The sequence below is a fragment of the Acanthopagrus latus genome, chromosome 7 (genome assembly GCF_904848185.1).
Source record: "Acanthopagrus latus isolate v.2019 chromosome 7, fAcaLat1.1, whole genome shotgun sequence".
NCBI lineage: Eukaryota > Metazoa > Chordata > Actinopteri > Spariformes > Sparidae > Acanthopagrus > Acanthopagrus latus.
The window spans coordinates 15,888,522-15,904,735 of record NC_051045.1 but is presented as its reverse complement, the minus strand read 5'-3'; the positions used below and the strand labels follow the sequence as shown (position 1 = coordinate 15,904,735).

Genomic DNA, 16,214 nt, shown 5'->3' with positions numbered 1-16,214 from the left:
GTAAAGTTGTCGCTCTCTGCCTGCATCAGCTACATCAGGGAATGGAATTTAGCCAGTACATCAAAAGCATGTTTGCCTCTGCACCTGCGAACCATCGGCTGTGTTTGTTTTTGCTTAGCACTGTGATTTTAATCTAGTTCGGCCATTTGTTTTCGAGCGGAATAAGAAGCTACCACCGTCTCTCTCTCTCTGAGCAGTGAACAGTGAACAGAGCTGTCGCTCTCCTGTGGTAACAGTGTTGCGTTTCGAGCACAGCTGGTTAGATTGGCTCCGTCCTGTTGTGACAACAGAGGGAAGAGTTCTCGTGTGTACAGTGTAAACTTCGCGTCAGGATCGTGACAGAAAGTTCGAGTCCGTGTTCCAGTCTACATTAGTTGCACTGTAAAAGAACACATACATGAAAATATGCAGTGCATGCATGTACACAGATAAACATCCTCTATCTCCAGTCCTCCATCTCTCTGCTCATAAGCACAAATGACAAACATGCGCACAAAGTCACACTGGTTTGGCAACATACCAGCCATGGCTCAGAAGTACCGGTAATGGAGATGAGACTTTTTCGCGTCCTCTGGTTTCCACTGTAGTTAGTTATCAAGACTGATTAGAATTCAGCCTTTATGTGTACGTACCGCGCCTGCATGTCTTTTTCTCATTATTGATGATATCATCTTCAGAGGAAACACTCTGTGCTCTGGTCATGGGTCAAGTGACTTTCCCAGGCTGGAGTGTGTTTCTGAGCATGTAGAGGATGTGTGTGTGTGCGCATGCCTGTGTGTTTCTGAGCAGAGGGGAAGTCCAGAGCTCAGGGCTCCATTTCTGGTGTACAGTGTTTGGCTGTGGACGAGTGAGAGGAGAAATCGCTAACAGACTTACACGCCGGCTTACCACACGCATCCAGAAAACACACAGGCACACACAGAATGCGGCCAGAGCAGCTCAGAGGAACGCTTTCAAGGTCGATGACCCCGCAAAGCTAACTGTACACTATATCTAAACTTAATTTGCTCAAGCCACAGATAATGCTGTTTCACAGTTTGTGCATGTACATTCTTAGAGCCTCATTGTTCAACCCAAGATATAGAGAAAGTCACATTTCTGTAGCTCCCTGTCGTCTAAAGCTGTACATTCAAACACATTTTTGAAATATTCAGAATTGCACATTGCTGCCTCCTGTTTCCCATTTTGACAGGATCAGCCACACAACAGACACAATCTTAACTTTCAGCTCAAGTCCAACAAACACACGAGTGACACAGTCTTCTTCACGTGTCCCCAGTCGTGCATCACACTGAACCCTCCGGGCTTCCTCTCTGCTGTTAAACGCGCGACGTGATGGGAATGTCCTCTTGCAGCCACAAGGCCATGCTCATCATCTCTAACCAGATCACATCTAATGGCTCCTCAGACGTTTGAGGAATTTTTCTCCTTGCAGTAAATTTTATGACACAGAGTGCTATCAATTTCGCATGTTGACCTCTCCCAGGTCAGGCAGAGTTCACCGTTGTGTATGTTTGGTGGGACTCTCACGTTTTGGTTTTTGTTTCCCTCTGTGTGTTTTCAGATCAGTGCCAACGTGCTGATCTTCCTGTGCACTAACATGATCGGGATCTGTACCCACTATCCTGCTGAGGTCTCCCAGAGACAAGCCTTCCAGGAGACGAGAGGATATATCCAGGCCAGACTGCACCTGCAGAGGGAGAACCAGCAGCAGGTACACACATGCACACACACATGCACTGAAACATACGCACACACACACACACACACACACACACACACACACACACACACACACAGTCACGTGCATGCTTCCATGCAAAGAAGTAAGGGCAGCTGCTGTGCACGTGCACCGTAGGAAAACACAAACAAATTCAGCAGAGCAACAAATGGGTGTCTCCTTTTTCTTGTGTATTTTTTTTTTCTCCTCTCAGTTTTTGAGGCCGGCCATATGTTCTGAAGTATAACACGTATCTCCACTCCTCTCTATTTGACTAACACGTTCCCACGCAGATGCCAACGAGGCAGGGTGACTCATTGAGCAGTCCTAACAGTACAAGCTGATGAAAATGAATGGGCTCTCTCTGTCTTTCTTCCTTTAATTTCTCTCTCTCTCTCTCTCTCTCTCTCTCAGGAGCGCCTACTGCTCTCAGTGCTGCCAAGGCACGTTGCCATGGAGATGAAGGCTGATATCAATGCCAAGAAGGAAGATATGATGTTCCACAAGATCTACATCCAAAAGCATGACAATGTCAGGTAAATACAGATAAATACACGTGTCTGCTTCCACACAGCTCAGCACACACTCAGGAGGATGTCGGAGCGACTCTGCCGTCACAGCGAGCACCAGTGGATTTGACCTAACTCCTCTGACTGATGTGTCAGTAACACGGAGTCACTTCAACAGCTATTTCCCTGACAGCATGTATTATGCATGTTGTTTCTTATTGACACTGACTCCACCGGCTGCATTAACGATATTTACTTTGGCACGCTGCTATGCTCTCTGTAGCAAATGATAGGAGGCAGACCCCAAGTTTGCCGGGCCCCCCGTCTCAGCCCTCACCACTGGATTTCGACTCCCGAGTGTGAATAAGTCAGCGCTAACTAACTGATTTGAAACTCTCCATCCATTAGCCTGCTGTTGAGCCCAGCCGGTGCTTTTCAGGCTGCGGTGGCGATGGCGGCAGGGAAGGAAACTCAAACAAGGTGACCCAAATAGGTGCAGGTGATGCACTTATAATCTGTTGCAGCAGCGTTGCTCCACCAAACTTACAGGAGCAATGCATTATCACAGTGTAACACAAGATTAAAACCAGCTGTCTTTGTGCCAGATTGATGCTTATTGTCATTTTGTAAAAGCTTTGTAAAAATGTGTGAACCCCAGGATCTCAAGTGATTATGTTTGTGTTTGGCCTCTTTTCAAGCCTTTTGAGGCCATTAATATTTGTATTGGGAGGTATGAGGGAGGCAATTCATTTTTATAATGATAGAGTTTTATTTTGAGGTAGCTTCAATAATGACAGCCGAAGCCCCAAAAAAACAAGCCATAAAGCCATGGGGAACAAATCAAAAACACACGAGGACCAAGGAACGAGTGCAGGAGACGCAGGACGAAAACAGACGAACCAAAGAATAGTAAAGAAAAAACACAGAGAGCTTATGAGCAGATGAAACACCGTCGTAGACGGAAAATAGACGAAGATGCAATGACAAAATAAAGCATGACACATGAGACTTAAGCCTAGGACCATGACTGATAAGGCTGATATGCAAATATAAGGTTTAATGTGACATTTTTATCTGGCAAGTTTGTGACATTGCATCTGCAATGCTGCAGAGGTATGCAAAAGTAATGGAACGTGTTGCAAATAACGCATTAGTTTCAAATGTATGTAGTGTGTGATACACTTTTTTTGTATAACTATACCGACACTGCTCCTGAAACCAAAAAACAATTAAATGTAAGTCATATGTTTTCCTGATCCTATTGAAGGCATCTTTACATGTAAGACAGGTCTTTACTTGTAATAGAGGTCATTGATACTCAGCATGCAGTTAGTCAAACTAGATCATCATGTGTTTTACTGTCTTTCTGCGTGAACTGACCCTTTAAAGTGCAAGCTCTTGCATCACAGCCTTTGCTCAGGGTGGGAAATTGCTGGAGCAGCTCTCCACAGTTGATGACCTCATGGGACAAACAGCGCCATCTGTCACCTTCAGCTGGTACTGACCCTGTCTGCGGCATTGTTTTTCCTGTCCTTTCATTACTATCAAAAGTTAGCAATGAAAGGCATGCAGACAGGGGGACAGGGGGTGGTGTTCTCAGAGGGACGGGGCTGGAGGAGGTGACCTACATTGGCCTAGATGATGAGAGCCAGAGCTGAACAAATGTCTGCCTCTCTCCCTCCCCTGCTCACAGAGCAGCTGGACAGTGAGAACGGGGAGAGGGAGGCAGTAGACCATGCTAACTAACTCTATACTTTATTGATTGATCTCATTCTCTGTCTCGTTTGTCTTCCTTTTCCTCCCTGTCTTCCCGCGCCACCTCCACCATCACCTCTCCTGCAGCATACTGTTTGCAGACATCGAGGGCTTCACCAGCCTGGCGTCTCAGTGCACGGCGCAGGAGCTGGTCATGACACTGAACGAGCTGTTTGCCCGCTTCGACAAGCTGGCCTCGGTGAGCGCCGACAGCCTGCCGCGGCCATTGTAGCAGCACAACTTTAAACCATTGTTGCTTATGTAACTGTACAGTGTGTAGCCGCCACTGATTATATGACAAAGCCCACATGATGTACTTGTTGGTGGGGGGAGGGAGGGGGGTGTTTACTTAAGCATTGTGTAAGGCATCAGTTAGAATATGCTGAGACAGATGAGTCATCTAAGTTGAGCATAAAAAGCTTTATATTTTACAGGAGCATGCTGTGAGTTAGCTGTAACTGAAGGACTAATTTGTGTGCGTGTGTGACCGTGCCATACAGGAGAACCACTGCCTGCGTATTAAAATCCTAGGGGACTGCTACTACTGTGTGTCAGGGCTGCCTGAGCCCCGGGCTGACCACGCCCACTGCTGTGTGGAGATGGGAGTAGACATGATCGAGGCCATCTCGTGAGTCAAACACACACTGATGCACCGACACACTCTCGGAATGAGTAATACACCCTCACAGACTTTGACTCCACTGAAGGTTGAGTTAAAGGTGCACTGTGTGGTTTTGGGGAGAGAGAGAGAAAAAAAAAACGAGATAAACAAAACAAACACACTTTCATGCTGTTTTACTTTGTTTATACTTGGCGGACCCTGCCACCTTTCTAGCCCTCAAACAGTGTTCTGGGGGACCGCATTTTCCCTCTGAGGACAGCTTGTTTATTCAGTAATGAAAAAATAAACATTTCTTGATTTGTATTATTACCTCATTAACATCTGAGTTTGAGTTTGTAGCAGGTGTAAAGGACACCTGAAGCTGAAGGTGACACTAGGTTTTTTTGACAGTAGTGTGCGCGTCTGTGTGTGACTGCAGGCTGGTGAGAGAGGTGACGGGCGTTAATGTGAACATGCGGGTGGGCATCCACAGTGGGCGAGTTCACTGCGGGGTGCTGGGCCTGCGCAAGTGGCAGTTTGACGTCTGGTCCAACGACGTGACACTCGCCAACCAAATGGAGGCCGGGGGGAAGGCTGGGTGAGTCCCTCCTGCTCCACCTACTAATGCAGTGACGTAGGCTGGAGTAGCACATTTAGATTCTAACACGCGATGTGTTCGTAGGCGCATACACATCACCAAAGCCACGCTGCAGTACCTGAACGAGGACTACGAGGTGGAGCCTGGGTTTGGAGGGGAGAGGAACGCTTACCTGAAGGAGAACAACATCGAGACCTTCTTGGTGCTCGGCTGCAGCCAGAAGAGGGTAAGTGAACGCTCACGCACACACACACACGTACACACGTACACACACATACACAAACTTCACACTGGCGCCACATTTCACACAAACAGTAAAATGGCTTGTCACCTGGTGTAGAAGTTGGTCAAAACATTTACACTGGTGGGTTCTTCCTCACTTCCAGAAAGAGGAGAAAGCCATGATGGCCAAGATGCAGCGAGCACGTGCAAATTCTGTCGAGGGATTGATGCCACGCTGGGTGCCTGACAGATCATTCTCCAGAACCAAGGAGTCCAAAGTCTTCAGGCAGATGGTGAGTTACACACAGGGAGCACTTAGCTGCGCTCACAGCACCTGTTCTTCTTGTCTGTATCCAGTGTCCTGTGTCATTCTCTCCACTCTCTGAAATCATAAATATCCTTTCTTATCATGTTAAGTATCTGCTAATATTAGAGTCTTTCGGTCGGTCCGGTCTTTCAGGGTCATGGGAACTGTTGTTGGGCCAGAACTTCTTATCAGTACAATTTATACTAACTTTATTTCTTCTCATCCAGTCCCTAAAAACAATCCTTATTTTGTTAGTCATGCTAGCAGCATGGCTCTAAGTTGACCCAGACTGAAATATCTCAACAGCTATTTCATGGATGTTTGGTACAGACACTGACTTTGGTGATTCTGTGGCGTTTCTTCTAGTGTCATCATAAGGTCAAAATATTTGTGCGTCCATTCATTTTATTTGCAGCCAAAACTAATGACATTCTCAAGTGTCTCAGCTGCACTTTGAGTTCTCTCTGTTAGATAACTGTGCAGAATAACAAGGGGGTGGAGGACAAGCTCTAATGGTTCCTCTTAACATGCAAGATAAGATGTTAGGAACTGCACATTTCTGTCTTTGTTTTTTCTTCTTTGCTTTCTAACTCTTTTTTAAATGTCTCAACAACGGCCACAATATTATTCCCAAGTTACTGTCTGTACTAACAAGCAAGTAGACACCAGCAGGGATGACCTAGCTTTGTTGGCTAACCCAGGAGTTACCGTTGCTCTGGTTCTGGTTTAAATTGGATTTTGAATTATTGCAGGCAATAAACCCTCAATGTTTGTCCAGCAAGATCATCTTCATAAATGAACACCACTTTCATAATTATTGAAGTGAAAATGCAGTCACCGGTAGTACAAAGCCAACGTTGAGCTAAGGAACTACATCCACTTCATCATCAACTATGCCACAGGAGACACACCTCACTATAACTGGATAAATCTACAAGTTGTAAAGTGAGAATATAAATAAAAAAATCAAAAAAACAGAAGGTCCTTGTTATGTATTCTGTCTGACTGAGTATCTGAGGGAAACACAATGTTTAAAAAAATAAAAATAAAAAAAACCCTTTCTGACTCAATGAATGCACCGAGGCGTTTTGAGGCATTGATTCCCACGATGAAGACTTTTTAAGTTCTTTGCATGTTGGCTGTTTCTTCATTTTTTATTTGGACTCAACCTTCGTCCTTGAATAACACCTGAGTTTTAAATGTACACTACTCCATTTTACCACTCGCCTTATTCTTTCTATATTATGGCACAGTTAGAATAGTTCGCAACTAAAGCTGCCTTGAGACAGACTTGAGAGTAGATGAGTCTGCGTGCTCGGCGTGATGATGTTTAATGTCCCCGACGACCTCTGTAGTCTCACTTAGCCACTTGTTAGCAGTGACTCGACTTGAGACTTTGTGACTCAAATTATTTTATTCTGTGTTTATTTTACATTTAAAGCTTCACTTTATTTTATTTATTTATTTATTTTGCTTTTTTTTGGCTGTCATTTGTCTTGTCTTGATTTGCCGAGACAAAAAAACCCATCAGGCTTACCTGGATCAAATGACTTGAGTGTCGGAAACATGCTTAACATTATACCGTCTTTAACATCAGCATGCATTGCTATTGTTAGTATGTAAGCATGCTAGCTGTGCCTAAATACAGCCTCTGGCAAAATCCTAAAATACCTTCCCCTTGAATCAACAAGATGTTCTATAAAACTGAATCGTAGTGTCGAATGTGTAGAGAACTGTTTGTGAGCTAAAGCCCGAAGGAGACAATGGGAATGTGAGAAGAAGTATTGATCTGTGCCCGTCAAACAAACAGGAGTTACAACAGGGCTCCCAGGGATTCTCCCAGTGCATCATTTACTACTGAAGCTAATCAGATGAGGCTGCAGCTGCAGATATTTCTCTTTCTCACTCACTCTCTCTTGCTTCCTCCCTCTCTTTATGCTGCAAGTCTCATTTTCTTGTCTTTCCGACATTCTTCCCCTCTCCTCCTCCTTTTGTCCTCTGCATCTCAGTGGGTTTGAGCCCTAGGGGGCAAAGAGGGTGTAATTTGAAGCCTCTGAGCATTAATTAAAACATCAGTCTGGCTCTCAGGGATTAGCTGTGCAGATGTCTGAGTCTCTGTCTATTTTTCAGTTGTACTGTGGCTACATGATAATCTCCCTCTCTTTTTTCTTTCCCCCGTTTTTGCTCTCTGTTGTTGTTTTTCTCAGGGCATCGATGAAGCATCCAGCAAAGACAAGTGAGTGTTTTGCCCTCAGTTTTTTGTCATTAGTGTGATTTTTTGTTATTAGCGGTTGACTGGCAGACCGTCACCATAGCGGTCCAACTTTAGAGCCCACTGTTGGTTTAAAGCAGTCTGATCCAAGCCAGCACTAATACCACTTTAGCTCTGAGTCATCCTGCCTGTCGCAGCATAGGCCAACTTCCTCATGGATACAAACACACACCGTGACCAACAGTGACCTATTGTTCCAATCTACCTCGCAGCCGCTGCGCTCAGGAGGCTCTGAACCCTGAGGATGAGGTGGACGAGTTTCTTGGACGGGCGATCGACGCACGAAGCATCGACCAGCTGAGGAAGGACCACGTCAAGAAGTTCCTGCTCACCTTTCAGACCGCCGACCTCGAGAAGAAGGTTGGTGTTTGACTGGAGCCGCCGTAGCTCCTAGTCAAGTAAACTTCCTCTTTAATTGAGCGACGCAGAAACTTATTTCTCTTTGATTTTTCTGTTTCCAGTACTCCAAAAAGGTCGACGATCGTTTTGGGGGATATGTGGCCTGCACACTTCTCGTTTTCTGTTTCATCTGTTTCATCCAGATTATAATTTTCCCAAAGTAAGTCGTTCTTTCCGATAAGTTGCCTTTCCCAGTTTCCCAGTTATACTCAACTGTGGACAGGAAATGTGGCCTTGATCAGTTTACGAGGAGTTAATTAGCGTTATACATCCTAATGAGCCTGTTTTTCTTCTCTTCCGCAGAACGCCACTTATGCTCGGTCTTTACATCAGCATCTTCATCATCCTCGCCAACATCCTCTTCATCTGTGCCATCTACTCCTGCATCAAAGTGAGAGACGGAGGCCCTTCGCCACTCATGTGTTTTCTTCTCGCAGACATCTTCAAATAAGAGTCATTATCATATGTCTTCAGCCAGCATCGCTAATGGTATTAACTCTCTCTTATCTGCTGTGTGTGTTCAAGCTCTTCCCAGATGCCTTGCAGACTGTAACCAAGAAAATAGTCCAGTCTCGTGCCAACAGCACGCTGGTGGGCGTCCTCACCATCCTCCTCCTCTTCATTTCCTCCTTTGCTAACATGGTAGGGACTACAGCTCCTCAATTTGTCAGTTTTGTACCATGTAACGGGCTGTTTGCCACAACAATGACATGAGGGAAGGGGTTTGGAACAGTATCTGCCTGAGCACCACCTGTCTGTCCTTCCAGTCATCTACCACGCACTTCTTCTCTGATTTCTGATGTTTACTGATATTGTGTAAAGCTATTTAGTATTGCTGTGCGTGTGATTAAAAACAATCTTCATGCAGGCACCACTGTGTATGCCAAATTACAGATGAAGAAAATCAGAAAAATCAACAGAAAATTATCCAACAAAAAAGAAATACCCAAAATACTAGAAATACTCAGATCTCATAAATTAAATGTGATGACAATTCCAGCACCTGTTGCATGTTATAGTTCTTTAAAATATGAGTCTGTCCGCTGCCAGTCCAGGACAGGTGTCGCCTTGTGTGCCACTCATTGTTTGTGTTCTGTGGCTTTTTTTGTTTTGCTGGTCCACTCGTATGATTGGCTGCCTGCAGGGTTGTTTGAGCCTGTGGTTGCTCATTGTCACACTACAACATCATTCTAGCCAAATTAGATTTCATGGGGCCTTATTCAGTGGCTCGTTTGCTCAGTTCAGCGGCTGCTCTCTACATTTGTGTACTGTATAGAATCAGTGTGCTCATCCTTTGGACTTTTTCTAAAAGTAATTGACAGAAGAATTAGGATTATTTATTGGATTAAAACAGTTAAAGCGTTTAGTAAGTGATGACAGGCTAAAGGGCTTTTTGGTGGAACCCACCAGATACATGAGGTTATTGAAAGATTTAATATCTTTGATGCAATTAAAAAGAAAAATACATCATTTACATAGTCTGTTCACCAGAAACTGTATTTCAATTGTAAAACATCCTGCTCAGTACATATCTAGGTCAAAAAAACTTTAAAGGGGCTCTATGCAGACTTGGAGTAGATATTCAAACTCAGAATTTTAATATTTAGAATATTCAAAATACCAAATAAGTTAAGAGGAAAATGGGTTTTCCAGATCCCCAGGACACTGTCTGAAACTAGAAAGGTGGCAGGGCCCGCCACATATAAACAAAGTGAAATGGAATGAAATTGTGTTGTCCTTTAAGGTCAGTTTGTTTATTCAGTTTATTTGTAAAAACAAAGAGAGCTTCTTTATTTAGTTAGTTTAGGCATGAAAAATTTTGAAAAAATCAGATAATGAAGATTCTTACTCTTCTGATTAAATCCCCAAAACTGCATAGTGCACTTTAAATTACTGAAAGTAACAGATCCTTTATTAAAACAAATGCGGAATACATATAAACATATAACGTACATAATATACACATGGGTAACTCTCTAACATGGATGTTGCTCTTGGCCTCATAAACCAGTATCTTCCTCACTTATCGCTGCTTTTTGCATGCGAAAACCCATTATCAGCCGTGCTCTACTGTCATGTGATGGGGATAAAAAACATTTACATGTTTAACTATGGTAACTCTCTATTTGAGAGAGAGATGACATTTATGTGTTGTTCCACCTTCACTTGCTGACAGCTAAATGACAGACTGTCTCCTTCCTCCCTGCCAGTTTACCTGCAGCAGAGAGAATCTGGAGGAGTGTGTGGCCAACGAGCTGAACACAACCTCAGTGACTCTCTGTCTGCTGCGCAACCTGACCAAGACCGCAGAGGACGGCCTGACTCTGTGTTCCAGCCAGGTCATGCCCTGCCATTTCCCCGAGGTCGGTCTCAGAACATTTTAGCATGTGTGTGTATATCGTTTAGATGCACGTTGTGGGCCTTCGTGCTCATGTGCGTGTGTGATTTTCTGTGTGCCTGAAAAGAATGTTTGAATATTCACCTGACCTTCCTCCTCCTCCTCCTCCTCCCCCTCCTCCTCCTCCTCCTCCTCGTCCCTCGCTGCCTCCTCTCTGCTGCAGTATTTCAACTACAGCGTACTGCTGACCCTGCTGGCCTGCTCCGTGTTCCTCCACATCAGCAGCATAGGGAAGCTGGCTCTGATGTTGTTCATCCAGCTCACTTTCCTCCTGCTGGTGGAGTGGCCTCAGGTGGCCCTGTTTGACAACGCAGACCTGCTGGTCAAAACCCTGTGAGTCTCCTGCCGGGAACACACACACACACTCACACACGTTCCCTCCTTTTACAATTCCCAAGTGATTCATTCAGCTCTTGTGTCACAATACCACGGTTCAGGTTGGACATGGCCTACTTTTTAAGTACAAGGTTTAGATTATAAAAGACCTACTTTCTCGTGTACCACTTGTGCTCTAATCCTATTTTCTGAAAAAGGTTCTTGTTTTTTTTGTCCTCAGGCAAAACTCACCTGTTAATGATTCCCTACTACAGTAAGTTGTACTATTTGTTTTGCACTGCCTGATTTCAGTGACTCACATGGTTTGTAGATATTGATTTCTCTTTTCTGTTTTCCAGGCGTAGTTTCAATGAAACTGCAGAACAGTGGTGAGGAGCATTCACTTATTTGTGTGTGTTAATGCGTGGTCAGGGTTGCGTATATTTTACTCCCATGCAAGATAATCATTCACAACTTCTGACAACTCCCCTTTCCCTCCTCAGCCTGGAGAGCCTGACCAAGGTACCCCTAAAGGTCATGACCCCTGTAATCCTGACAGTGTTTGTTCTGGCGCTCTACCTGCATGGCCAGCAGGTGGAGTCCACCGCACGCCTTGACTTCCTCTGGAAGCTGCAGGTAAATTAAACAGTTTCAAGTATAAAAAGGGAACAAAACTCAAGCTATTAATGAAAGAAATGACCAGTTCCCCTTATATGATTCAAAGTAGATCAAACATGTGTCAGGTGCTCTTGGAAGTGGGGAAGTACTTATATAGTGCGTCAAAGAAGGCAATCCAGATTTGAGGTGGGATTACGCAGTAGTATTTTGATAACTAGAGACCATCCTGCGATGTGAACAGAACAGCTGTGATTCCCGTCATCACGACTACTTAGTAGTTATTACAACATTGCTACATGAGTATTCTGTATGCATGGGTAGGACCACACCTACCTTCAAACTTGGCCTTCATTTTGACCTCAGCTACATACCTGTAATGTTTTGTGACTGCCTCTTGCACAGATATGACAAAATCTGTCCACAGAGAGACAGACGGACATATAAACACCTGGCAGAGTACCCAGAACTCATTCATATTAAAATAGGTTATGAGAGAATAAAGAGGGGAGTTTGTACTGAGACTAAGCAATCCACACCTCTCCTTGTCCCCCCCTCCAGGCCACAGAGGAGAAGGAGGAGATGGAGGAGCTGCAGGCGTACAACCGCCGCCTGCTCCACAACATCCTGCCCAAGGACGTAGCCGCCCACTTCCTTGCACGGGAGCGCCGGAATGATGAGTTGTACTACCAGTCGTGTGAGTGCGTCGCTGTCATGTTTGCCTCCATCAGCAACTTTTCCGAGTTTTATGTGGAGCTGGAGGCTAACAACGAGGGAGTGGAGTGTCTCAGGCTGCTCAACGAGATCATCGCTGATTTTGACGAGGTGAGAGGAGAGGATGAATGCAAATCAGCAGTTGCTGTTCTGCCAAGCAAGTGCTGCTTATTTTGTCTTATGTCCTCCTCTCACATGCCGTTTCGTCTCTAGATCATCAGTGAGGAGAGGTTCCGTCAGCTGGAGAAAATCAAGACTATCGGCTCCACCTACATGGCAGCCTCCGGCCTCAACGACTCCACCTACGACAGAAAGGGCCGTTCACACATCCTGGCTCTGGCTGACTACGCCATGAGGCTTAGGGAGCAGATGAAATACATCAACGAGCACTCCTTCAACAACTTCCAGATGAAGATAGGTAAGCATGGGAGGTTGTGGAGAAAACATTATCTGATAATCTTCTTTTGGTTGGCATTTGTTTAAAGGAAATCCTCTTCTTCCTAAGAAACAGCAGTATAATTGAGTTAACATGATGAAGCTAGTATGATGTAACACAGTGAGGTCATTTGTCCTCAGGGTTGAACATGGGGCCAGTGGTAGCAGGGGTGATTGGAGCCAGGAAACCCCAGTATGATATCTGGGGGAACACAGTGAATGTGGCCAGCCGGATGGACAGCACAGGAGTACCCGACTGCATCCAGGTACTTTAACATGAACATTTCACAGTTTCAGGTATACACTAAAGGTCCCATGTTGTAGAAAGCAAGATTCCCATGTCTTTTTTGATTATGACACCTACACTATGCACCATCAAACAAGCCATCATGACTTCCCTCAGCAACATCCAGACTTTGTCTATGGTTTGGCAGTGGCTGCTCAGTCCTGTGAGCCCTGACGAATCAGAGGAGACTGGGTTTTTAAGAAGGTGGGCCTTAAAGAGACAGGCATGCAAACAGAGGGTGTATAGTGCGGCAGCAATGAACAATTTGAAGAAAATATTGTATGTTTTTAACAGTAAAACATGTAAACATTTCTAATAGACACCCAAAATAGAAAATATAAACCTGAAAATTAGTGATAATAATAATAATAATAATAATAATAATAATGATCCAATTGAAAAGTTGTCTCTTGGCCTCTGCTTGGAGTCTGTTTTCGAACAGGAAACAGTGAACAGGCCCAGTCATCACGAACATCATATTAGATCTGAACAGCACACTTACATGTGTTTCTGAAAACATTTCTGGGAGAAAATAGACAAAGAACTGGTGATGGTTCATATTTTATCAGCCTTGTTTTAAATGTTATCAAAATGTTTTTCAGTCACTGTTTTCACAATACAGAAACATCAGATATTTGGATGACTTATGCTAAAATAAGTTCTTGATGCATTCTATGTGAGAAGTAGGTAGTGTAGAGACAGGATGTTCTGACTATACATCCGTAGACGTGTGGTGACAAATTGTGGAACAGCAATCCGTAGAGATCCAACGGTCCTAACGGCCTTTTGCAAGCAAAAACATATTGGGGCTCTGTCTACCATTGATCATTTGCAGTGATTCAAATCTGTTTTAAAACAAAAAAGCGAACTTTCAGTTTTAGTGAATCTGTCAAAGCAGAATACTGATCTAATGACTTAGAAATTAGTCATCACGCCGTCAGTAGACACGCCATCATCAAAGTGTGTATCAGTGGTGATTCTTCATACCCAGACTTGTCTTTCCTGAAAGTCAGAGATGTTTATCACTCAAAAACATCTACATTTGAAAGTATTGTTTGCAGGATTGTTAATGAGACAACCTAGTCTGTTTATGCTCTGTGTGGAAGTCATACAGGTACCAGTTCTACGGATACAGTCAAACAAGTCTTTCAGCGCAGTGACTCAGATCTAGACATCTGCTCTGCAGGAGTGCCCCCGAGCAAAACTCCCTGTCAGCACGGACATGTGAAATAGAGCTCTAGTTTTCCTCTGGAGGAGGACAGAAAGATAAATATGAATTTCCCACATTGTATTCATCCTCAAAAGGGGAATCCATAATAACCTGCCCTTGTATGTCCCTTTGAGAGACATTGTCAGTCCTGTTAGTTATTTTATCATCTCATCTCATTCATAAATATAAAGATATAAGTAGTCAATGTTAACTTTCATTTTGAAATGTGTTAGCCTAGCTGAGATCTGTGGTGAGATTATTTACACCAAATGAAAGACATGAGTTGCCTGCTAGAAAGATTACAGTCAGAACAATGCCGCCATCTGTTGTATAGAATGAGTCACTGCACATCAAATTGTCAAACTGTGGGACGGCAACAGATGATTATTTCCATTCTAAAGTAGTCTGTTCATTTTCTTTTTTTTTTGTCTTTTCTTTTGATATGTATATTCAACGCTTATTCCGTGAAGTGCTAGAAAAATGTGAAAAAATGCCCATCAGATGATTCAATCTACAGTTCAAACCCCAAATATATCCAATGAGATTAATATGAAATACTGAGAACTGGAATTACTGAATGTTTGACATTTACTGTATTCTTGATATATAACCTACAGGAGACATATTATGCTCTTTTTCAAGTTCATAATTTTATTTTAGGTTACTACTAGAATAGGTAAAAAAAAAAATGCATCAGTTCTCATACAGAAGCACTGTATTCACGTTTGAGATGCTTTGTTATTGGCTCCTGTCTCTTTAAGGCCCATCTCCTGAATACCCAGTCTCCTCTGGTCAGCTCATCACCCATCATGTCTCCAGTTGGGTCTGTCATGTTTTCAGCTTCCAGTTAGCTTCACTTCTACCGTGAATATAGGCATGAATTATGCAAAGGTGTGACATTATGATGTAATGTGATGTCACAAAGTCACAGAATTAAAGGCGGGAAGAGCTTCTGTTGATGGACTTTTAAACTTTCAAGACCTGCACATACACAAGAACCTGTTCAAAACATTAAGGGAAAGGGAAACAATGAAAAGCATAACAAGTCTCCTATAAACTGTACTGATTGTCAGAGTTATTGTGAATGATTTTTCTGTCAATGTACTATCTGTGTCATTACTGATAGACAAATAGATCTATTTTGCTATACTTACATACAAAATGCAATACTTTTCATACCTTTCATCTATATCAAATATCCCATGCTTTCATCAAAGTCATTGTAGGGACATTATTCAATATGAAACTGGGACAGACAGTATTTCTCTTCAGAAGGGTTTAGTGTCTCACATTCTGGGTGTCAAATATCCGTGTCCTCTCTTAGGTGACCACCGACCTGCACCACGTGCTGGTCAACAACGGATACCAGCTGGACTGTCGAGGTGTTGTCAAGGTGAAGGGGAAGGGCGAGATGACCACTTACTTCCTCACCAGCGGCCCCCCGGGCAGTTAACAACGGAGAGGCCGACTGCAGCGTGACTCCCACTGCACTAACAAGACAGAGACTGCAGAGAGGCTGAGTGGTCAGCTCGGCAATAAGCACCGAGGCACGGTGCGAACACACTGGGGGACAGGAGACGGTCGACGCATACGAGCTCGGCCTGTCTGTATGTTGTCACGTACTCAGATGCACACATGTAGGACCGTGTTTGAGGATGCTCGAGAGATCACGAAGCCCAGTTGCCTTAGAACGGAAGTGGCTATGCTTGTGTTTATGAGCAATAGTACAAGTATTTCATCTGGAGTCGTTATTTATTTTCATGCAGATGGATTTTTGTGATGACCTCTATATATATTTATATATATATATATATATATATATGTGTGTGTGTGTGTGTGTGGGTATATATATATATAT

The 16,214-nt window shown here is 43.8% G+C and overlaps 1 protein-coding gene across 3 annotated transcripts in view; it reads left to right on the top strand.

Annotated features, from left to right (window-relative positions):
* The window catches only part of LOC119023298 (adenylate cyclase type 6-like), a 36,778-nt gene extending 20,564 nt beyond the window's left edge, over nucleotides 1–16,214 (top strand). For 2 of the 3 annotated variants that reach the window (XM_037105124.1, XM_037105125.1), the window contains exons 4-25: nucleotides 1,565–1,714; nucleotides 2,135–2,256; nucleotides 2,638–2,709; nucleotides 4,072–4,183; nucleotides 4,485–4,612; nucleotides 5,025–5,183; nucleotides 5,268–5,409; nucleotides 5,570–5,698; nucleotides 7,920–7,948; nucleotides 8,197–8,344; nucleotides 8,446–8,543; nucleotides 8,687–8,774; nucleotides 8,909–9,025; nucleotides 10,594–10,746; nucleotides 10,945–11,114; nucleotides 11,338–11,370; nucleotides 11,456–11,485; nucleotides 11,600–11,732; nucleotides 12,273–12,536; nucleotides 12,639–12,843; nucleotides 13,002–13,126; nucleotides 15,681–16,214. In XM_037105124.1, coding sequence (XP_036961019.1) covers nucleotides 1,565–1,714; nucleotides 2,135–2,256; nucleotides 2,638–2,709; nucleotides 4,072–4,183; nucleotides 4,485–4,612; nucleotides 5,025–5,183; nucleotides 5,268–5,409; nucleotides 5,570–5,698; nucleotides 7,920–7,948; nucleotides 8,197–8,344; nucleotides 8,446–8,543; nucleotides 8,687–8,774; nucleotides 8,909–9,025; nucleotides 10,594–10,746; nucleotides 10,945–11,114; nucleotides 11,338–11,370; nucleotides 11,456–11,485; nucleotides 11,600–11,732; nucleotides 12,273–12,536; nucleotides 12,639–12,843; nucleotides 13,002–13,126; nucleotides 15,681–15,809 — 2,736 coding nt within the window. In that variant the 3' untranslated portion in view covers nucleotides 15,810–16,214. The remainder of the gene's footprint in view (nucleotides 1–1,564; nucleotides 1,715–2,134; nucleotides 2,257–2,637; nucleotides 2,710–4,071; nucleotides 4,184–4,484; nucleotides 4,613–5,024; nucleotides 5,184–5,267; nucleotides 5,410–5,569; nucleotides 5,699–7,919; nucleotides 7,949–8,196; nucleotides 8,345–8,445; nucleotides 8,544–8,686; nucleotides 8,775–8,908; nucleotides 9,026–10,593; nucleotides 10,747–10,944; nucleotides 11,115–11,337; nucleotides 11,371–11,455; nucleotides 11,486–11,599; nucleotides 11,733–12,272; nucleotides 12,537–12,638; nucleotides 12,844–13,001; nucleotides 13,127–15,680) is intronic. The other variant, XM_037105126.1, reaches the window with a different exon arrangement.